At 36.9% G+C, this 24,084-nt stretch overlaps 1 protein-coding gene and 1 pseudogene across 1 annotated transcript; both read right to left on the bottom strand.

Annotated features, from left to right (window-relative positions):
• Positions 1-5,582: 5,582 nt before the first annotated feature.
• On the bottom strand, positions 5,583-6,542 carry LOC140507750 (olfactory receptor 8B3-like). The gene has a single exon (XM_072615690.1). It carries the CDS (start codon positions 6,537-6,539, stop codon positions 5,583-5,585), a length of 957 nt encoding a protein of 318 aa, XP_072471791.1. The 5' UTR covers positions 6,540-6,542.
• An 8,428-nt stretch (positions 6,543-14,970) lies between these two features.
• On the bottom strand, positions 14,971-15,991 carry LOC140505432 (olfactory receptor 8G3-like; annotated as a pseudogene).
• Positions 15,992-24,084: the final 8,093 nt, after the last annotated feature.

Here is a 24,084-nt window from a genome sequence, read left to right on the forward strand (position 1 = left end):
AACTTTTTCAGAAAAGAAGGAGAAAGGCTATTTAGATCGAATTTAAGTTAAAAAAAATAACCTGTGAGCTATCTTGTCTTATGATTAAAATGTAAAGAAAAGTTGGACAAACTGAGTAAAGGGATTGAGACCTTTGGAAAGATGAATAAAGATTTGATTGAAAGTATGGAAGGCCGATAAGGTTTGAGGACAAATGGGGGTTATTTTCTTGTTCTTAGATAGTTGTTCTGGACCTTTGTGTCAGTTTCAGATGGTACCAATAAGTGGAGATGGTGTGAGGGAGTATTTTAAGAAGACAGAAAAATCATGTAACTTGATTTAATAATTAATAAATCAATCAAAGATTATTCTATCTGATCAAATGATACAGTCTGCCCACGTGGAGGCAAAGAGATGAATTACTGTGCAAGGTGATATGGAAATGCATTCACCGGAATGGGTTAATGGGTTTTTTTTTTTAAGTTTTAAGTAAACAAATAGCTTTAAATTTTTAAGTAAATATAAATGTTGTTATATCAGGAATTGCATTGCTAAATTGATGATGAACTAGTAAAAAAACAAGGCTGTTATGAATTCTGTGTAAGAGTTTCTGTGTTGTAGAATTCCTACTGAGAAAATTAAGAATCCTTAAACATATGGGTGTGTGTGTGTGTGTGTGTGTGTGTGTGTGTGTGATTTTCAAGCATGTTCCATCTAAGGATATATTAAGTATGTTTTTAAAAAAGTTTATTTCTGCTGTTAAGAAAGATGTTTTAACTAAAATTGTTTTTGCTATGAATCAGGCATTTACAAAGGTATGTTTGCAAAAGGAAGCTTATGAGCAAATGTGAAAAGGCCTTAGTTTTTTGACTTTTTGCCATTTTTTCCAATTAGGCTCATGAGGGTCTTGTGATAAATTGTAAACTGTTCTTAAAAGAGGAAGATTTTTTTTTGTATAATGAAATGCTTTGTAAAATATTTTGTGTGATTTTTGGAAGGCCTACCCAATATGTGTTTGTGAGTTAATTTGTTCAGTTCCCAAAAGTTCATCTTTTCCAAAAGTGGGAAAAATTTAGCTTCTCTAAAGAGCTGAAAAAGAAAAAGTTCCTGTTCTTTTGCAACACCCGTTTAGCCTCAGTATTGCCTAGAGGGCCACGAAGCATGGCCTGTTTGGGGGACTTTAAAAATAAATACTCTCTCACAATTAGAATGGTACTGTGAGCCTAGAAGGAAAATTGATATGTTTCCTACATAACGACTCTTGTCAAGCTCTCAGAACCCTGTTCTCAGGAAAGGTTAGAACAGAGGGACTGAGGAAGGAGTCTGGGGGAGGCCACAGGTGTTCTGGGGATTCCAGGGATGGTCTTGATTGGAGTGGCCAGTAACCTGGAGATTTGGATTGATGGGATCAAAGATGATAAATAGAAGAGAAATTTGGGCATGATGATAAGGAAGGCTTTATGGGCTTCTAGAGAGCCAGATCAAGTAGAGAAATCTAAGGAACTTTTAAGGTGAGGTTTTTCCAGGGTTCTTGTAGACAAATGGGACTAAAACTCCTTTGGAGTAAGGGATAAAGGTCCCACCTTGGAATAAGGTCTTTACCTATTACAAAATGGTGTAAAAGCAATTGGTATTAAAACAAGTGATGGAATCAAATTACTGAGACTAAATCAAAGACATCTTTAATTTGAGGAAAACAATTTGTGTAGTTTCTTGGAGGCAGGTGACCTTTGGTAATATATGGCATTAATGGAAAATCAAATGTTTCTATTTTGATTTGAATTCATTTCAAGAACATAAGTTTAAGTTAGTATTTGAACTTGTCATATGTGTAGCTGATTCTTTTAACTTGAGCAGGGTTATAAAAGTATAGAGAAGCCTGAGAAACATGTAAATTTAGAGGAATAACATGGTTTTAATGGTAACTTTGATTTTGATTGTCATTTAATCAGGAATTAGAACATGTATAGGCAAGCAAGTTACTTAAGACTTGCTTCAAAAGATGTTCCTTAGCCAATGTGAAGTTATAGTCATATCTGAAACTGATTATTGGAGCTTGATATGTTAAGATTTTATGGGACTGTTAACTGACTTCTTCTTAGTCTAACTCCAGGTGTGGACAGCAAGAAAGGATCATCTGAACCACTGTTCCAAGATGCCAATGTGCCTGTGAAATGCTGTTACAAACTGCAAAGTGATCTCATGGGAAGGTTGGGGAAATGACTGTTCAGCCTGGCCTGAGATAGGATTTTTCTGACTCAATTTCCCCATTGACACTGGGCAGACTTTAGCCTGGCTGGGTGCCAGTTGACAATCCTGCCTGGGATTGACATGACTGAAATGTCCCTACTCTTAATGGCAATTTCCTATAATGAAAAGTTTTGTATGCATAATACCAGATCTATTAAATAGTAGATTGTTGGTAGAGGAACATCTGAGATTAAGTCCAAAAATTAAGCTATTAAGCTTAGGATTTTAGACCAACAAGAATAAGTTATAGTCCTTTAATTCTCAGTAATAGTATGGAGACAAACAGGTCAAGAGCTTGTGAGGTTAGCATGCACAGTTATTATTTTGTCTCAGTTGGTTGGTTCGTTAATGTGGTTAATGTGATTGGTTAATGTGAATTTCTTAAACATGACAATTGACCAAAGTTTCAGTTTTGATCTTGTAAGAGTAAAAGGTGTATAAAGCTCAGGAATTGTCATATAAAATTGTATTGTATTAAGGTCAGTTTTGTAGGAGAGTGGACATCTGGATTTCTATAAGAAGACGAAGGAAAGAAGATACTGAGATGCAGTACTGAAGATGCCTTGAAGAAGCATTACATGACCAGAAGTTAGAATTATTTTATGATGTGATGTGTACTGTGTTAACAATGATTATTTAGTATATTTATATAAGTACTGGGGCCTGTTTTTGACTCCTTACTGAGATCTCATGAAGGGGACTGCCCCTTCCCCACCTTCTAATTTGTCAATGCATCAATTAGCCTCATACCCACGTGAAGGGACCAAAAAAAGGAGAGATTGAGTGGAACAAGTATATTTAGTGAATACCCCTCAAGGGCCCCTTGTGTCAGTCCTGTTTGTCTCACCTGACCCTGAGAAACTGAGAAACCAAACAATAGGGATTCTGTTTTTATTAAAATTCTTTTTGTGCTATGTGATAGTCCTTGACAAAGACTGCTTTTGCTTACTCCCAGACTGCTTTTGCTCATTCCTTTAACTCCTTTCCCAGACTCCCTTACCCCTATTTGCCACTAATGGCTCTTGTATACTTATTCCTTGTTGCCAGGGTAGATTTTCCATGGATGGATTGTACCCTGAAGGCTCAGCCAATGGGATAAGAGGAAGGGGGTTAGGCTGGGGATATTGTTGTCAGGGTTCATAAAAAATACTATACAGGGCACACCCTTGCCTTTCTCAGCCATCGCCATTTTGAGCACAGGCAGGAGTGCCCTTTCTCAAGAAAGCTGAATAAATATCTTTCCTTTTAACTCCTTTGGTCAAGATTCTAATTTTTTTAAGGGAGTCATCCCATACAACAAGATTTATACAGGTACACACACACATATGTATATATACTTATAGGTATATATGTACATATATATATAGTTATGTGTGTGTACATACACACAAACACACAATGCTTTTGTGGGAGAAAAGGCACAAATTGATAGGGAAATAAGTAATGGATTCATGAAGAAAGTGGTACTCAGAGTGCGCTGAAGAAAGCTAGAGATTCTAAGAGTTTTGAATGAAAATGGAGTGTTCTCCAGGTATCAGGTAGCCAGTGCAAATCATCAAGTTAAAGATGAAATGCCATGCAGAGGGACAAGTAGGTCATTATGGTGGTTAATTCAGGGTGTGAGGAGAAGAGTAACATGTAAGTAAATTGGAAGAGGAGGAAGGGGCCAAGGTGTAAAGAGTTTTAAATGTCAAACATATTTTCAGAACTTGGTCTTTTCCACTCTTCCAATTAGTTTCTCATAATATATGTAATATTGTTTAGTCATTTCATCCATGCTTGACTCTCTGTCACTCCATTTGGAATTTTCTTGGCATTTCCTTCTCCATCTCATATTACAGATGATGAAACTGAGACAAACAAGGTTAAGTGATTTGCCTGGGGTCACACATCTAGTAACTGTCTGAAGTGAGATTTGAACTCAGGTCATTCTGTCTCCAGGGCCAGTACCCTATCCACTGTACCATGTAACTGCCCTATACATGTCATAGGACATAGCACCAAAAAATGCCTTTTGCAGTATGATGATTCCATCAGTTGGACAATGGAAAGGAAACTTCCCTCAGGAAAGGTTTATAAATCTCAAATATCTCTCATATTGTAACTGTAAAAAGAACATTTCCTTCTAGAAATTTTTTTATTAAATTATTTTATTTGTTCTCAGTGTTCTACAATCACTTCCATGTATCTTATATTTTTCCCCCTCACTCCATACTCCTTCCCTGAGATGTCATACAATTTATACAGGTTCTATACATACATTCCTACTAAATACATTTTCACCTTAGTCATGTTGCATAGAAGAATTAAAATGAATGGGAGAAATCATAAAACAAAACAAAACATAATACAAAAGAATATGGTCTACTTCATTTTGCGACCAAATTCTGTAGTTCTTTCTCTGTATGTGGAAGGCATTTTGCCTTAACAGTTCATTGGGAAATTTTTAAGTCGTTGCATTGCAATGAAGTACTAAGTCTACCCAAAAATTTGCTTGCACACTGTGGTTGTTGCCGTGTATAAAGTTCTCTAGGTTCTGTTCCTTTCACGTTCTAACAATTTTTTCTGAAAATGAAAATGTTTTCCTTAAAACAGGCATCTCTTAGTTGTCTATTTTTCATCATGTCCTAATTTTAGATAGACTTACATTTGCACTATGCCGACAATGTTTAATTATTGTTCTGAGCCAAACTAGTCCTGCTATATGTCTATTGTGGGAATAAGAAAACACCTGTATTGCCTTCTAATAGCAGCAGCTGTGCTTGAAAAGTTAGGGATTTAGGTCTGGAAAGAAGCAAAAGGAAATTACTTTAGGTAATTATACTTCTATGTACCTATCCAATTTTGAGAACAGTTATGAAAAGGGCCAACATATTTGTTATGCTTCACTTGCTTGAGGAAAGGTAGAAGGAGGTAAAAGGGTTGTATTATGGGTACATCATTTGGGAATGTTATTACTACTTTCTCAGCAACCTACTTTCATGCACTGCCTTCCTGAATTGCTGATCAGTAATTATGTGCAGAGAATCAAAGGTCTACCACAATGAAGATATAACTTGTTGAATGCTTCCATGGGGTATTTACATTTTCACAGCAGGTCACAGATAAAAGATTTATAGCTGTAAAGGATAATAGAAGCTACATAGCTGAAACACCTCCATGTTTACAAATGAAAAATTTTAAAGCCCACAAAGGTTAAGGGACTTGCCCAAGGTCACAAGGAAAGTACATAGTTATATGTTATATATATGTGTGTGTATGAATATATATGTATGTATGTATATACATATATGTATATATATGTGTGTGTATATATGTATATATACATATATAAAACTTGAATTCAAATCACATTATAAAAATCCTTCTCCTGTTCTAGAAAATATTCTTCCCTTCAAGGTTTTCCTCAAGGCAACCTTAACATCTTTATTCCTCAGACTATAAATGATGGGGTTTAGCATGGGTACCACATTTGTGTAAAAGACTGAAGAAGCTTTGCCCTGGTCCTCAGACCCTGATGAAGTTGGCTTGAAATACATAAATAAACCTGACCCAAAGAAAAGAATGATCAAAATTATATGGGAGCTACAGGTGCTGAAGGCTTTGGATCTGCCTTTAGTGGAACTGATATTCAAGATACTGAACAGGATGAGAACATAAGAGATGCAGATGGTGACACTAGGCACCATAATATTAGTGCCCACAACAATGAAAACCACCAGTTCATTGATATAGGTGCTGGTACAAGAGATGTGGAGGAGGGGGAGTATGTCACACATGTAATGGTTTATGATGTTGGCCTGACAGAAGGACAGTCTCAGCATGGATCCAGTGTGGGCCATCGCACCAGCAAACCCCATGGCATATGCCCCACCCAACAGCCATAAACAGACCTGATTAGACATAGTAATATTATACAGCAATGGATTACAGATGGCAACATAACGATCGTAAGCCATTATTGTCAACACATAACATTCAGAAATAACAAAAAAACAGAAGAAGTATAGCTGAGCCATGCATCCTGAATAAGAGATGATGTTTTTCATTAGGACAAAATTCATCAACATTTTGGGAGTAAAGACAGAGGAATAGCAGAGATCTATGAAAGATAAATTGAAGAGGAAATAGTACATAGGAGTGTGAAGCTGAGAATTCATCCCGATTAAAATGATCAATCCCATGTTTCCCACCGTAGTGATCACATAAGTCCCCATAAATACAAAGAACAGGGGTAGCTGGAGTTCTAATTGATCTGTTAAACCTGCAAGGATGAACTCAGTCACTGAAGAGGCATTTTCCAAAGTCATTCTCCTCTTAAAGGATTTATGAGAATAGTAAAAAGTTATGCTAGAAGCAAAATACATTCAGCAAACCCTCATCTGCAGTTATTTAAAAGGAGCAGTTCTGGAAGTGCCTGGAAAGCATCATCACCATGCCCTGCAAGTGCTGTTCTTATAATCACAAAAATATGCAGGGATTTTGACTGGGCTGAGTAACTGTCTCCATGAGTTGGATGATTGTAGAAAACTCTTCCTGAGTTCCCTTGCAGAAAATCAGTTGATGTTCCTTAGATTCCAAAGCAAAAAGAAGCCAGGAAAATGAGAGCAGTTTCTCCAATCCCCCACATATCTCCTTTGCTGTCTGTCTCAGGAAAACCTTAACTACTTTTATTCATTTCAGAGGTGATGAAGTAGTACCTCAAAGAGTTCTGCAAATGTCTATGGTAAAAGCATTATTATTAACTTAATATTAATTATTAACAATATTACCAATAAGGTTATTGGTAAGAAAAATAATAATTTTTAATATTAATAAGCACTGACACTATTATTGTCAAACACTGCCCTAAATCCCTTACAAATATATCATTTGATCCTCCTAACAAACCCAGGAAGTAGGTGTTAATCTTATCCCCACTTTATAGTTAATAAAACTGAGGCAAACAGAGATTAAGTGAGATTGTCCAAGGTCACAGATCTTGTTAGCATCTCAAGCTGTATTTGAACTCAGGTCTTCCTGACTTAAAGCCCAGGCTTCTCTCCATTGCACCATTCAGCTGCCTGCAGATTCTATCCAGAGTCCCTTTTACAGAGTATAGAGTCCTATGGGAGTAAGAGAATATTGGGCCAAGTTCCCATTATCTTTTCATGTTCTCATCCCCACTCACACCTGGAGTTTACCAAAAGACTACATGTAATATATATACATATACATATACACACATACATATATACTCACATATAGGTATGAGTCAATGATGAATTTCAGGGACATATTTTGTAGAATCCTCAAATCTCTTGATTTGCAAAGCAGCATGGACAAAATAGAAGGAAAAATCAAAAATGGATGTCTTACACACTCACCCTTCTTTTGTCTAGACTTCAGTGATGGTCTTTACTGGTTTTGAGCCCCTGGGTACTGAAGGAGAAACCATTCAGATAACGATGATGACAGATTCTTCGTCTTCTATTTCCTTTTCTACTGAAGCAATCAGAACATAAACCTCAGCCTCTGAACTGAATAGAGAGATGTTTTGAGCTATAAAGATCACAGTTTATGACTGAATTTACCTGGGGAATGCTCCAAATTGAAGGTAGGAAATAGTGCCCAGAGATGTCACCATAATCAAAAGGTGATAGGAAACTGGAAATTTTATTCTGGATATGATATTCTCATGTTCTATTTTGAAAACACCGGGAGGATCTGACAGATTCTCTCCTTGGAATCAGGTTCTTCAGGGAACAGTAATTACAATGTCCGTGTTTACACACTGTACCACAGAACTTTTTTTTTCTCCTAAGGGATTCAATTTTCTACTCCACCTTTAAATTTACACATGGGACATCCCCCATTTTCTTCTAAACGTGGTTCTGAGAATTTCCCTCTTGAACAACATTTTATGCAGACACCATATCTAGGACTTTTCTACATGAATTAGAGAATAAAGGGAAAGTATGAGATCAGAGCATTACAGCCTCAAACAGATCTCAAGAAGATACATGGGAGTATGAACTATCTATATGATCCTGGCAACACAGAAGCAAGATAGTTAGACTGAGTTGTCCTATTGGTGTCCAGAGGAAATAAATCTCCTCACCATGTATAATCCTAAAGCCAGATTCATTAAGGTTTTAAAGAAGTTAGATCTTCTGCCCATTGTGCAACATTTGGATACATGAGAGCTTATCCTAACTACACACACAGGAACACACACACACATGCATGCACACACACAAATATGCACGTTGTACTTAGTGCTATAGGTATATATTGATCTCTTCACCCCCAACTCCAACAAAATGTGAATTCCTTCAGGTTGACACTTGTTTTGATTTTTGAATACAGAAATTCAATTTTGCTTTGTGATAAGAGCAGCATAGCAATACTCCACATATTGTGATACATACTTTTCCACTATGCTTTCTATTATGGTTCCTAGAAAAAATACCTTTAAAACCACTTATTTAACCCTATTAAAGACCAAAACAAAAGTCCTGGAAAATCAAACAAGAGAATACCAAAAATGAAAATAAAAAAAAGAGAAAATAACTTCAATGAATAAAGAGCTTTTGAAGAAAAAATAAGGAGATTTTAATTTTATTAGAGTCCAAATAACCTGTTTCATTTTGCAAATATGAAAACTGAGGATAAGAGAGTTTATGAACCCATGATCACAAAGATAGTAATGTAATAGTTCAAACATAGGTTTTCAGACTCAAAATCTAGAATAACTTCTATATAAATATGATATGCACATATATAAATATGAAAATGCAAGTTTGTCTCCATTAATAGGGTTTTTTCATTTCATTTGTGTCTGTTTCAATGATAATTTTAGTTTAATTTCTTTTAATTATGTGAAATTTACCATTATTTTATCTAATTATTTTGTGTCCCATTTGTATTAAAATTGCCCTCAACTGTATAAAATTTATAGGTCAACTTTTTATACCATTCTTATCTCTATTAATTTAACATAGACAACACTTGAATACTGAATGTCTCTCTGGTTATTTAATTCTTCTCTATTTCTATGAAATTATTTTTCTTTTATATCAACCCCAGCTATGTGTTAGTGAGCTAAATCTCAAAGAATTAGTGCAGTTGTTACTACTTTAAACACCATTTGTCTTTCAATCTATTTTCTTGGTGTTCATATGTAGATAACTGACATAGTGAACTTCATTTATCATGTTTGCCATTTCAAGTTATTTCTCTCAGTTACATTTTTTTGCCAATTATTTTGGATTTACTTAGTAAAACAATTTATCATCTACAAATTCTTCATTTCCTATTTTTCAGTTCTCATTTCCTCAATTTTTTACATTATCATATTGCTATATGTAGTATTTCTAAGACTTTGGCAAGTATTAAAAATGATAATAGACATTCCTGTTTTTCCCTTGGTCTCAGTGGGGGAGCTTGACTGTAAATAATGTTAACATTTGGTTTTAAATAGTGTTTCTTAAAAACATAGTGAAGAAAAGCACTTATGTTCCTCTTTTTTAAGTTTTCAACATGAGTGCTGAACTTTGTCAGTTTTATCAACACCTATTGATAGAACATGTTTAGGATTTTTGTAATAATAAGTTCATTAAATTTTTTATTTTTTAAATTTATTTATTTATTTAAATGTTCTACAATCACTACCAAAAAGCTTATATTTTTTACCTCTCCGCCTACCCCCCCACCCCCCTCCCTCCTCAAGACGCCATACAATTCTATATGTGATCTACATATACTTTCCTATTGAATACGTTTTCACTATAGTAATACTGTATAGACAAACTAAAATAAATGGAAGAAATCATATAACAAATCAAAAGATAATATACGCACACATGCATACATATACAAACAAGATCTGCTACATTCTGCAAATGAATTCCATAGTTCTTTCTGTGAATGTGGAAGGCATTTTGCCTTAGAAAACCTTTGGGAATTTTTTTTTTTTTAAGTTCTTGCGTTATTACGAAGGTCCAAGTCTACCAGAAAGAACTCTAGCACACTGTGGTCATTGTTGTGCACAAAGTTCTCCTGGTTCTGCTCCTTTCGCTCAGCATCAGATCATATAAGTCCTTCCAGGCCTCTCTGAAGTCTTCCTGTTCATCATTTCTTATGGCGCAATAGTACTCATTACATTCATATACCACAACTTATTCAGTCATTCCCCAAATCATGGGCATCCCCTTGATTTCCAGTTTTTGGCAACTACAAAGAGTGCTGCTATAAATATTTCTGTACATGTGGGACCCTTTCCCATTTTTATAATCTCTTGGGGATATAGTCCTAGAAGTGGCATTGCTGGGTCAAATGATATGCACATTTTTGTAGCCCTTTGGGCATAGTTCCAAATTGCTCTCCAGAATGGTTGGATGAGCTCACAGCTCCACCAACAATGAATTAGTGTTCCAACTCTCCCACATCCTCTCCAACATTTATCATTTTCCTGTTCTGTCATGTTTGCCAATCTTATAGGTGTGATGTGGTACCTCAGAGTTGTTTTGATTTGCATCTCTCTAATCAAAAGTGATTTAGAGCATTTTTTCATATGATTATAGATATCTTTAATTTCTTCCTCTGAAAATTGCCTATTCATATCCTTTGACCATGTACCAAGTGGGGATATTATTTTTCTAATAAAACATTTTTGCACTCCTGGTATAAATGCAACTTCATCATAGGGAATAAATTTTGTAATATATTTTTGCAAATTCCAGGATTTTATTTAAGATTTACATCAGAACTGGCAACTTATATTTTGTCTTTATTTCATTTTTTCTGCCTTATACCCTCCCTGTTTGTATACCAAGTGAATATTTTTGTAAAAGGAATCTGATAAACTGGCATTTTCATTTTTGATAATAGTATTTTTTCTTTGTAGCATAAGAAATAATAGATTTTAAATGTCTACTACAATTCATTTTTAAATCAGTCTGATTCTTGACTAGAATTTACCATGGAAAGCTCTTCGTGGGGGTAGCTAGGTGGCACAATGAGTAGAGCATTGGCCCTGGAGTCAGGAGGACCTGAGTTCAACAACAGACCCTTGACACTTACTAGCTGTTTGACCTTGGGCAAATAACATAACCCCAAGTGCCTTGACTTCCCCCTCCAAAAAAAAAAAAGTGTTTTATGAAATTTTTTTTAAATTTCTCATATTTAATTGCTTCAGCTATTGATTCTGTATTTTATTAATTTTTTTATCTTTTCCATTTCATTAAAATTTTCAGTATTGTTAGCATTTACACATGTTTACACATGTGTAGAGTTTAATAATTATTTTAGGAAAGAAACTTACTTTCCTTTTCACTTGTTATAATTTCTTTTCTTATTTCTGAAGAGTTTTCCTCACAAGAACCAAATTACTGATTTACCAGTTTTCTTGATATTCTCAAAAAAAAAATGTTTGCTTTATTTATGCTGCTATATTCTCAATTTTTAAATTTTTCTTTGCATATCAAAATAATTTCTTGTGCTTTCTTCAATGAATTGATTAATCATTGGCCTTATATTTTTAGCAGTATGCTCACCACATTGAACCCTGGTTTTCCAGTGGTCTTAATGTAAATTTTCAAGGTGATATACCTTTCTTAATGTAAATTTTCAAGGTGATATACCTTTCTTTGAATTAATTGTTTAATTTTTCCTTTTAAACATTCACTTTTAAAGAATTTTGAGTTCTAAAATTTTCCCCTCTTCCCGTCTTCCTCCCCAAGATGTCAGGCAATCTCATATAGACTGTATAATCATATTTAATATATTTCTATCTTAATCATGTTGTAAAAGGAGAATCAGAACAAGAGGCAAAAACCATGAGAAAGAAAAATAGTGTACTTTGATCTGTAGTCAGACTCCAAAGACTCTGGATGAGGATAGCATTTTCTCTCATTTAATTTTTTAAAAAAAGAAAGAGGAAAACTAAATTACCAGAATCAAAAATGAGAAAGAACTCAAAGCAAAAGAAAAGGAAGTAAAGGAAATAATTATTAGTTCTATCTGTCTTTAAAACTTAAACTTTAAATGAAATGGGTGAATAACTTTAAAACATAAAATGCTCAGATCAGTGAAATTATACAGAATTTAATTAACCCAATTCCAGAAAAGGAAATTGAATGAGCCAAAAATGAACACTCAGAAAAAAAAAAAAGCTCCAGGACTTTTTTTTTTAATATTGAATTTTACTTTTGAATTTACAATTGAATTCTATGAAACATCAAAATAAAAATTAGTTCTAATAGCATACAAATTCTTTTTTTAAAATAACAACAAAATGGATTCCATTATATTAGCTTCTATGATATAAATGTGGCCATGATGTTTAAATCAGGGAGAGGAAAAAAAGAGAATTGAATTGATCAATATATTTAAATAACATTAATATAAATAGACAAAATGTTAGCAACAAGGAAGGTTACAGCAACATATAAAAAAGATTATGCATTATTACCAACTAGGATTTATACGCGAAATGAAGGTTGATTCAACATTAAGAAAACTATAAACAGAAAAGATCCTATTAATAACAAGTACAGCACAATTATGAGATTTTATCACTCAAAGAATAAAGCATTTTTAACAAAATACAAAGCACATTTCAGTTTTTTTTAAACCACAATAAAACATATTAGTAAATATACTTTACCTTAATATTGTTTCCTTAATATTGATAAGTAATCACTATCTAATACCAATAGGGAAAATTATATAAAAAATGGAAATAAACTAGAGATTTTTTACAAGAATATCAGCACAAAAGCAACGATGCCCATTATTCACCACTGTTCCTTAAGATAGTAATAAAAATACTAGCTCAGCAATAAGGAAAGAAAAAGAACAATGGAAATTAGAGAAAAGAAGAGAAACAAAATTATTTTCCCTAGAATAACATTTAGGGCAACAGAGAGATATAATTCTCATTTAGAACTCCTCTTAGAGAAGAGGAAACCAGCAATCACTGGGAATTTCTTAACAGAAGTCCTAAGATCCTAATGGAAAGTAATTCCTCCCACCTTTGTCTGACTGAGCGGCGGGACTAGAGGAGCAAAAATTTAATTAGCACCAGGTGAAGAGCATTTCCTACATGGCTAGCCATTCTGCAGATTAAAAGGAGATACACCTGTATTGAGTTTTAGGCAACATTGTTGGGGTGAGCCTATCTGGTGAGACTGTTTAGCCACTTTTCTTATTTTGGAGGTTGAGTCTGGGGACAAGACATCAGTTAATTAGGTGGGAAGAGAGTATCTTAGACTTAGGGTTATAATTTCTTCTCTCAGAAGTTGCTGAAGATCAAGTCTATTTGATCCCAACCAAATAAATAGAGATAGAGAAATAAAGAGTGCTGGACATGGAATAAGGAAACATATAGGTTCAAGTCCCACTTTTGACACTTACTACCCGTATGAGCATGGGTACTGAATCTGAGTTTCTTCTCTGTAAAATAGGAATAAACATCTGAAGTATGTGCCATGATTTATTGTTGTGAGATTCAAACGAGTAAGTATGTACTGTGCTTTGAAAACCTTAAAGAGCTTTAAGAGTTATCTATTAACAATGGCTCATATTTAAGGTAGTAACTTATGGTTTCCAAAGGACTTCTGAAAGCTTCACATATAGGAATGATACCTTTGGGAATTTGGATTAGGGTTTAGATTGGCTAAGGGTTGGTTATTCATCAGCCTGTTTCTGAGGAAATTCTCTCTTGTACTTTCATTCTCCTTCCATGATAAAGGGAAAAAGGTTGTTCAAGGAGAACTAGCACTTCTGGAAACCTCATCCACCTTTGGCGTTCACCTGGCATAATGGTCATTTAAATGGAAAATCTTTCATGTTCATTAATAGGCCCATGGGACCTGCCTGGGTCACATGGAAGCCTGACTTACAGAAGTCTGAGTCACATGGAGCCTGTGGTGAGAAGAGTTTGTTTAATGGGTGGAACAGGAAAAGGTGGAGCTAGAGCAGAGCTGAGAAGAAGTTGGTCTTGAGAGTAGTCAGAGCTAGGAAGGATGCAGACTGTTGGCTAGTGTGAGTGATTTTGCTATTATTTGTGATTTTGTTTAATGAAGACTGTGATTTGTTTAATGGAGCTGGTTTGTGGGAAGCCTAACAGGGGGAAGACTGGAGAATGGTGTTGTCCACTGCTTTGTTGCTGTGATGGATTTGGGTCTGAATAAATGTATTGGTTCTGCCTTCCATGTGGAGAGTCTGTGGTATTTCCTCTTTGGGGTACAATTTCTTCAACTGAAAAACAAATGGGTGGGAATGGCAATTATTTAAATCCTCTTGTAGCCCTAATATTCTCTCTTTTATTCACATTGTGAAACCTTGGAAATTTAACTACTAGTTGCAGTGATCATTGTCCCACAGAATGTTATCCACGAAAATTACATTTTCATACATAATTTTAAAATAGAAGAACCATCCCTTTCAATATAAGGAGCAGATCAATCCATGGAGGAATTTCACAGTTATTCTATTCATCTGATATGCAAGACAGGGTTATAAGAAGATGGGAAGAATGATCCAGTCTACCCTATGTCTCCAAAGCATCTCTGAGTTGGGGTTCAAATTAATTATATATGTAGGACAAGGTATCTGCTTTGCAAAACTCTCCCTCCCTCTCTCTCTCTCTCTCTCTCTCTCTCTCTCTCTCTCTCTCTCTCTCTCTCTCTCTCTCTCTCTCTCTCTCTCCTCAGAATCCCAACTTCCACTAAACCAGTTGTTCTGATATTGTTCCTTTCAATGGAATGTTCTTTTTATCACATTCTTCAAGGCAATTTTGACATCCTTGTTTCTCACACTATAAATAAGGGGGTTTAGCATGGGCACTATGATAGTGTAAAACACCGAGGACACTTTCCCCTCATCCATGGAACTAACTGAAGATGGCTGTAGGTACATGAATGTAACAGAGCCAAAGAAGATACCAACTGCTGCAAAATGGGAGCTGCAGGTGCTAAAGGCTTTTGATCTGCCTCCTCTGGACTGAATTTTTAAAATGCTAGCAATGATTAAGACATAAGAACAAATAATGGTCAGTGTTGGAAAAAGGATATTAAATGTGCTGGAGGCCAGAGCCACCACCTCATTGACATATGTGTTAGAACAAGAGAGCTGCAAGAGTGGAAAGAGATCACAGAAATAATGATTAATGACATTTTTTTTACAGAAGAACACTCTAAGCAAGCAGCCTGTGTGAGCTGTGGCCCCTACCAGGCCCAATGAACATACCCCACTCACCAACAATAAACACACTTGATGAGACATCATAAGATTATAAAGAAGGGGATGGCATATAGCAGCATAGCGGTCATATGTCATCACAGCCAACATTTGACATTCAGAAATTGCAAAAAAAGGCAAAAAAATAGAACTGTGTCATACACTCAGGGTAGGAGATGGTGTTTTTCTTTGATAAAAAGTTCACCAGCATTTTTGGAACGATGACAGTTGATTGACAGAAATCAATGATGGACAAACTGCAGAGGAAATAGTACATGGGGGTGTGAAGACTATAATTGAGTCTAATTAACATGATCATGCCCAGGTTCCCCCCCCCACTGTGACAACATTAAATCCCTAGGAACAGGAAGAAGAGGGTCAGCTGGAGCTCAGGCTGGTCTGTTAGTCCTACGAGGATGAACTCAGTCACTAGTGAATAATTTCCTCTCTCCATTCTATTTGATTGTAGGGTAGATTGAGGCAAGAAACTGTAAACATGAAGGAAAAACAGAAACAACAACAAAGAGAATGTCCTCATTATTACCAGTCTCTAAAAGCAGCTCAGACAGAAGAATAAAATTGTATACAGTCATCTAATCTTTTGTCTAATTCTGCTTTTCTAACAGCTACTGACCTTCACTTTTCACATTTATGTAATTCATGTGTAGTAACCTGTTGGCAAAATCTATGCCTGATTTTCTCTCCAACATACAATAATTATTATTTTTATTCTTATAACCATTTATAGTTTCAAATTTCATTGCCCACACCCTATAGTGTGTGCAACAAGTATTGCAATAGGTATTACATATATAAAAATCCTACAAAATATTAAGGATCTAGTTCTCACAGTTAGTAATTATAAGAGATAGACCCTAGAATTAATTCTCACTTGATGCCAGTTATGGGAATTGTTATGTGGAAGTTTAAATAATGCCTTTCTACTATTTTTAAAATAGCTATAAGGGTGAGAAAGGCAATGATGATATCATCCAAAATCTAATATTGATACAGTTCAGGAAGAGGTACAATTATTTCATCTCTTCAATTCAGCAATTTGACTGTGATTTTTCCATTCTAGATCTTAAATCTTGCAAAACTCTGTCCATAGCCCATGAACTGTCCAGAAAATGTTATTGGAGCTTGCCAACTTGGAAACTGTGGACTGTCTCCTTTTAAATAATGATGAGAAAAGACCTCAGGGAAGCATAGTTATTGCCATGGGCAAATGTTTGGAAAGCTATGAGCTGAGAAGGAAATCCGGCTGTCCTGCATGGAGATAGTTCTTAGGGACTTGAGATAGTGTTTTACTGGAACAGCATGTTAATAAGATGGCCAATCAGAAAACTGCTGTAATATATAATGTACCTAAATTTTATGAAAGTATTTCATAAAAACTTTATCAGAGAAAGAATGCAGGGATATAGATTGGACAGAATTGCAATTTGTTTGACTCAGAAAAAGTATTCTTCATTTTGAAAAGCTATCTTGAAAGGTGGTCTCCAGTAGAGCCCATAAGGAATTCTTGCTGGGTCTTGTTTTGTTAAATACAATGTAAGCATACATAATATGTTTATCACATCAAAACATTATACAAAACTTGGAGAGGTGAGTACCTTACAGTTACAATAAACTTCCAGTTTTCTCTAATTATGATCCAACAATATCATGACAGTTTAAAAAATTGGGCTGAATCTAATATGATGTAATTTAATAAAGACATAAATATGAAATTGTGAACAGCAGTTAAAATGTGTTTCAATAGTCCAGGAAATATAGAGACAGTTTGTTTGACAAAGATCTATGTTTTTTAGTTGACTGCAAAATCAATATAATTAAGAAATATAATGTGGTAGACAAAAAGAAAACAAACAAACAAAAAATGATTGTATTTCTGGACTACATGAAGAGAGTCTTAACTTCCAGGAACCATAAGTGCAAACAGAACTACTGCTGATATATCTCCAAGGTTTTCTGACTGTTTCCAAGATTCTTGGAACTTCATTACTAATACACAGACAGAGGCTTCTGTGATAGTTCTGTTGTTTCCACCATACTCTACTTTGGTCAAACCACATTGGGGACATTTTATCATGTTCTATTTGCAATAGTTTAAGAAGGACATTGACAAGTTGAAGAACATTTGGAAAAGGGAAATGAGGGTCATGAATGAGTATGTGAATGAATATATTATAAGCATAATTTGAACTCCTTTGGAAATTTAATTGAGAGGGAAAGAGTTAGAGGAATGTGGTAATTGTTTCCAATATTTTAAAGGCTCTCATGTTGAAAAAGAATTTGACTTGTTCAGTTCATCTCCAAAGAATCGAAACAGGCATGGTGTATGAAAGTAGCAAAGAGACAAATTTAAGTTTGATATGAACATAAAAATCTCTAACAATTATACACAATCCAAAGTGAAATAAGCTGAATTAGTAGTAGTAGTTGATTATCCTCTCAGAACAGGTCTTAAAGTGGAGGCAGGATGACTACCACTGCAGTATGGATATTGAAGGAAGTTGTCAGGTATGGCTTGGACTAGATGGAAAATCTTTTCTAATTCTAAGAGATCATAGTTCTATCATTCTGAGTTGGAGTTCTCACACCTCCCAAATCTCTACTTTTAAAACCACCTGTTCCCAGTCTTCAGCCTCATGCCACTGTTGGTGATGCATAGACCAGAAAATGAAAATGCCTTCTCTTTAGTAAAGTCCTGAGGTTCCATGAATCTCTGTTTAGAAGGAAGAATAATTTTGAAATCATCAATTACTCACCCTCTAGCACTGGATCTTAGAGTCTCTTCATCCAAACAATCCTGACAGGTCAATGTCTTCTCTGAAGGTTGATATAGTCCAAGTATAGAGGCTTCCAATGCTTCTTAGCTTGGAAGAGAATTATGGAGCAGAACAGTCTGAAATGCTTTGGGAATTTATTTTACTTGTAGATGATTATCCCTAATTGCCACTTTATCTAGAGTATTCTTTTTAGATGAAGGGAAATAAATAGTATTTTCAGTATCAGCAGAGCTCCTGATGATGTTTCTTAAGATTTTTATAGTGGTTCATAAGAATCCTGAGACCTCATTAGTAACACACAGATAGAGGCTTCCACAGAGACTTATCTCATAAGGGATCACTCTTTTCTGTGAAGAAGTCATTAATATTTTCCTCTTAATTTTTTCATTTATTTTTGATTATATTTGAATTTACTTTAAATGTAAATGCAAAATAAGACAAGAATAAAAAGCAATGTGAAATGTACAGAAGATCATGAGGCATCCACATAAACCAATAAATTTACATTTTAAGAAAAGTTATATAGTAATATTATGTATTATTTTCAAAACTCTCTTTTCTTGACTTCTTTGTATGTTTTCTTTTGTCCTCTGCTATACATCTTTCCTTTGTTTTCTCCCTACTTCCTCCCCCAACAGAAGGTTACAATTAGATTTAGAACAAAGGAAAGTATATACATACATAGATACATATATACATATATACACATATAAACAAATACACATTCACATACACATACACATATGTATGTTCAGTTCAGGGAGAACTGAATTCAAATCTGATCTCAGATGCTCGCTGGCTGTGTGAACCTGGGCAAGTGACGTCACTTGTATCTGCCTCCATTTTATCCACTGTAATGTGGTGATCAAAATGTCACCAACTTTCCAGAGTTGTTATAAAGATCAAAGCGGATCATATTTGTACACTGGGCATAGTATAGTGTCTGGCCCATCACCAGAGCTCAGTAAATGCCTATTCCCACCCAGCCCCTCATGTGACTTGGGCCAGTTCCTTGGGCCCCAGTTTCCTCAACTGTAAAATGAGGACATTTGCCTGACTGGCTCTGACATACGTGCATTCACGTGGTAGGTTCTGAATAAACATTTCCTATCCGTTCCTGTGAAATGGAGTTGGCACCCGACAAAGGCTGAAGATGATGATGCCGGGGCTTCTGGAGACAAAGAACTCCCTCACGCCCTCAAGTCCCAAGCAGAGGGAGGGGTGATCTTCATCTGACTCCTTTGTGTTGTTGATTCCCTGGGTCTGCCCCAAGTCAATCCACACCAATGTGCATGAAACAGGCCCTCCACTCTAGGGTCAGGCCACTCTGTGGTCAAGTCCAGCAGACTGCCAAGGCACAGCTTTCAGAGGTTAGAAACTGGCTTGTCTTCCTTAGACTGAGCTGACCGAGAGGAGGAGATTGCCAGGACAGGCTGAGGGGCAGGCCAGGGTCTTAGGCCCCACCACAGACCACAGGATTGATTCTTATGGCACTTCCCATAGTAGTCAGAATTATGGCTCACTAGGAAGAGCTACCTGCAATGGAGAAAGGGCTGATCCAGAGCCTTGAGACAACCCACCTCCAGATAGAGCATCTTATCTTTAGGAGTTTATGCAAATCTTGTATTAAAGTCAACTGGGCAGAAGTCCCCTACCACCTGTCCTAATTTCCTCCTCACCAGCTCTGTTGATGGAGTTCTTGCCATGGGTCTGGAAGGGGTGGTGCATTGCTCCCAGTGAGGGACTGGTATATATAAAAGTCTCATACATGATCAAGCTGCAGGGTCTCTGGTATGGCTGCCCAAATGGCAGATCAGCCAATAGATGTCAGCTGTGGGCACTGCCAAGCACAGTTTTGGGCTCTCTGTTCTGCCCCCACCCCCATCACTTCTGCTTTCTCCTGAGGACCCAGCCATACCAAGTCAGTCTGACTTCACAAACTGGCCTCCCTGATCAGGTGGGCATCATTGGTTAGAGCTCTGGGATCTGTCCCCAGAGTGGTGACATGTGGGTGCTGATATCCCCCTGTCCAGGTGCAGTGAGTTCAGGGGCCTACACTCACCTGCTGGTGCTGGAGAGTCACAAGAGAAGTGGAAGCAGAGGGCATGGAAAGGACAGAAACCTCCAGAATATGGGCAGGCGCTCCTAGTGTCCAACAGACCTAATCATACAGGTAGGAGGGACTCTGAGACTGGTCCAACAGCTCAAACACCAACATCACAAGGGACTCAGAGACCCATTGCTAATCTGGTCTATGGCAGTCTCATGTAACTCAATGACCAGGCTAGGCCAGCCTGGTACTAGTTGCCCCTAAGGTAGTAAGTGGGATATAGGGTGTGTTCAGGGAAGACCAGTACCTTTGGTGTGATGGCTGCCTAGCCCTTTTCAAGACTCTTTTCACCTTTGGTGTCCAGCTGTTCCACCCAGTTCTCATCTGTGACTCCAAGAAGTTGCAGCATGTGCAGCAGCCACACCCTGGTAAACCATCTTGGCCGATGGGCCAAACCAGGTTAAGGGTAACCAAGGGGTCTCAAACCCACTGTTGAGTTGGATGGGTATCTGCCTCAAGCATATGAAGATTTCCCCTGGTGGAATGGGCAGATAAGAACAATTCATTCCAACAGATGTGAAGGCAACAGGAGATGTAGAGCACTTAGAGCTTGGTAAGACATTGAAGACACCAAGGTCATCCACTGCATCCTAAGCCATTGCCAGTTTTCTTGATACTTTCCTTCCACTGGACCATGACGACTGGAGGAGAGAGTGAGGCTGACAACTTTGTGCAACTCTGCCTCACTTAAATCCAATTTAAATACGAATCAAAAAAATATCACCCATACCATTTTACTATTATACTTCAAAGTCCTGTGGCAATAGGCAAGTGATGAAGCAGCAGTTGTGGATACACTGGGAACTGTAGTCACAATCCTACATGCATGTGGCCCATACCGCAGGGTCATTTCTCACTGGAAGCAGCAGTGGGACTGGGCAGCCCCCTGGGTGTCTCAGCAGCTTTTTAAGAATTGCACTGCTCAACTCCTGGTATGATGAAGAGGGCTAGAAAAAGTGCCTTAAAATTGTCTGCTCATCTAACTCTGGCCTGATTACCTTGGCAAGTGGGGAATACCAGTCTATGATGGAAATACAAAAAAGTGCAAAAACATCTGCAAAGATGATTCTACTCACCACTGGCACATGGAATGTGTGCACACTTATAGACAACACAAAATCCAGTAGACCTTCAAGAACTGCTGTTGTTGCAAAATAACTCAACAGATATCACTTCCAAATAGCAGCCCTGAGTGAAACAAGGCTGACAAATGAAGGCCAGCTTACTGAAGGTGGAGCTGGATAGATATTTTTTTCTGGAGTGGCCAAAGTGAAGGGGAGTGCAATCAAAACTAATCTAGTCAGCAAACTGTTATGCCTGCCAAAAGTAGTAAATGACAGGCTCATAACAATGTGATTGCCACTTGCAGGTAAATGCCATGCAACCATCATCAGTGCCTATGCTTCCACCATGATGATCCCTGATGAAGTCAAAGTAAAATTTTATGAAGAACTAGAGACACTTATTATCAATGTGCCAAAAGAGGACAAGCTTATAATTCTGGGTGACTTTAATACTAGACTAGGCTCAGACTACCAGACTTGGCAGGGAGTCCTAGGGAGGAATGGAGTTGGAAACAGCAACAGTAATGGTCATTTAGTCCTGAAGAGTTGTGAATTTCATGACCTTCTCATCATCAATCTCATTTTCCATTTATCTAAACATAATAAAACTTCATAGATGTACCCTTGCAGCAAACAGTGGCATCTAATAGACTATGTGATTGTAAGAAGAAGAAACAAACAAGATGTGGGAGTGAAAAAGTCAATGTGCAATGCAGAGTGCTGGACTGATCATTGACTTATCCTTTCCAAGCTACATATCCACATTCATTAAAAGTGCTGCCCCCAAGGCAAAATGACTACCAGAAGAATTAAGGTCAGCAAATTAGAGCTCTTCTCTGAGTGTGAACAGTTAGTTGCTAATTTGGAAGGAAAGTTGAGCCAACACACAGTTGGCAACAGTGGAGCAGAAAAGGAGTGGGCAGCTTTCAGAGATTTGGTGTACAGCACTGCATTTGCTCATCTGGTTCACAACACTCCCAAACACCAAGACTGGTTTGACAAAAATGATGGGAAATCCAGAAGCTACAAAATGAAAAACAAGAACTCCACAGGATTTAGCAGCAGGATGGTTCATCCATGTCTAAGAAGGCAGCATTTGATTCCATCAAAAGTAAAGTACAAGCAAAGCTTAAAGAGATGCAGGATTCCTGGCTCAGTAAGAGGGCAGATGAAATTCAGTTTTCTGATAATAGTAACAATCCAAAATAATTTTAGGATTCCCTGAAAAGTGTTTATGGACTATAAGCCTATGGTGCATCACAACCACTCAGTGCTGATGGAGTTACATTGATTAGTGATAAGGCCATGATCTTAGAAATATGGGCTGAACACTTCCACAGTGTTCTCAACAGACTATCATCAATCAATTCTGAGACCATTGACCATTTATCTCAAGTTGAAGTCCATCCCTCCTTAACTAAACTTCCAACTGAAAAAGAGGTTTTGAGTGCCATTAGGCTCCTTTCATGTGGCAAAGCACCTGGTGCTAATTCTATTTCAGCTGACATTTACAAGGTAGGGGGACCATCGCTCATACAAATGCTAACTGAAATATTCCAGTTTATATGGCAGGAGGAGACTATACTCCTGTACCCCAGGAGTTCAAGGATGCTTCCATTGTCCATCTCTATAAAGATAAAGGGAATAGATTGTCCTGTGACAATCACAGGGAGGTTTCTCTCAGTAATTACTGGCAAAATTCTTGCTGGAGTTCTCCTTAATAGGCTGATCCTTCACCTGGAAGATGTTCATATAACTGAGAGCCAGTGTGGCTTCAAAAAGGGTCAAAGAAACAGTCGATATGGGGTTTGTTTCTCAACAACTCCAGGAGAAATGCCAGGAGCAGAGCAGAGGTCTGTACACAATGTTTGTAGATCTGATCAAGGTCTTTGACACTGTTAGTCATCAGGGCTTATTGACAATTATGTCAAAATTTGATTGCCCAGGGAAGTTTATTGATGTTGCATGTCAATTTCATGATGGCATGTTTGCCTGGGTTCTGGATAGTGAACAATGCTCTCATGCCTTCCCAGTCACTGATGGAGTGAAACGGGTCTGTGTGCTTGCTCCCATCCTTTTTATCATGATGTTTACAGCCATATTATCAAATGCTTTCAATAATGATGAACACAACATCAAGGTCAACTACTATACTGATGGTAAGTTCTTCAATTTGAAAAGGCTACAATCCAAGACCAAAGTGGAGAGAGTGTTGGTGCATGATTTTCTGTTTGCAGGTGATTGTGCATTCAATGCAGTCTCTAAAGCTGAGATGCAACAAAGTATGGATCAATTCTGGGCTGCCTGTGCTAATTTTGGTCTAATAATCAGCAAACACCAAGGAAACACAAGTGCTCCATCAGCCACCACCTCACCATCCATATATGGAACCACTGGTTACATCAAATGAAGAAGTTTTGAATGCTGTGGATAAGTTCACTTACCTTGGTAGTGTACTTTCCAGGGATGTACACGCTGACAATGAGGTTAACACATACATTGCCAGAGCTAGCTCAGTGTTTGGGAGGGTCTGAAGAAAAGTTTGAGAGAGAAGAGGTATTACACTGATATACCTACAAATAAGTGTTGAATAAACAGATGAATCATGTGGATTTTTTATATAAAGAGATGGACATTCAGGACCACATCATTATTATCAGAA

This window comes from Notamacropus eugenii, chromosome 5 (assembly GCF_028372415.1).
Source record: "Notamacropus eugenii isolate mMacEug1 chromosome 5, mMacEug1.pri_v2, whole genome shotgun sequence".
NCBI classification, from domain to species: domain Eukaryota; kingdom Metazoa; phylum Chordata; class Mammalia; order Diprotodontia; family Macropodidae; genus Notamacropus; species Notamacropus eugenii.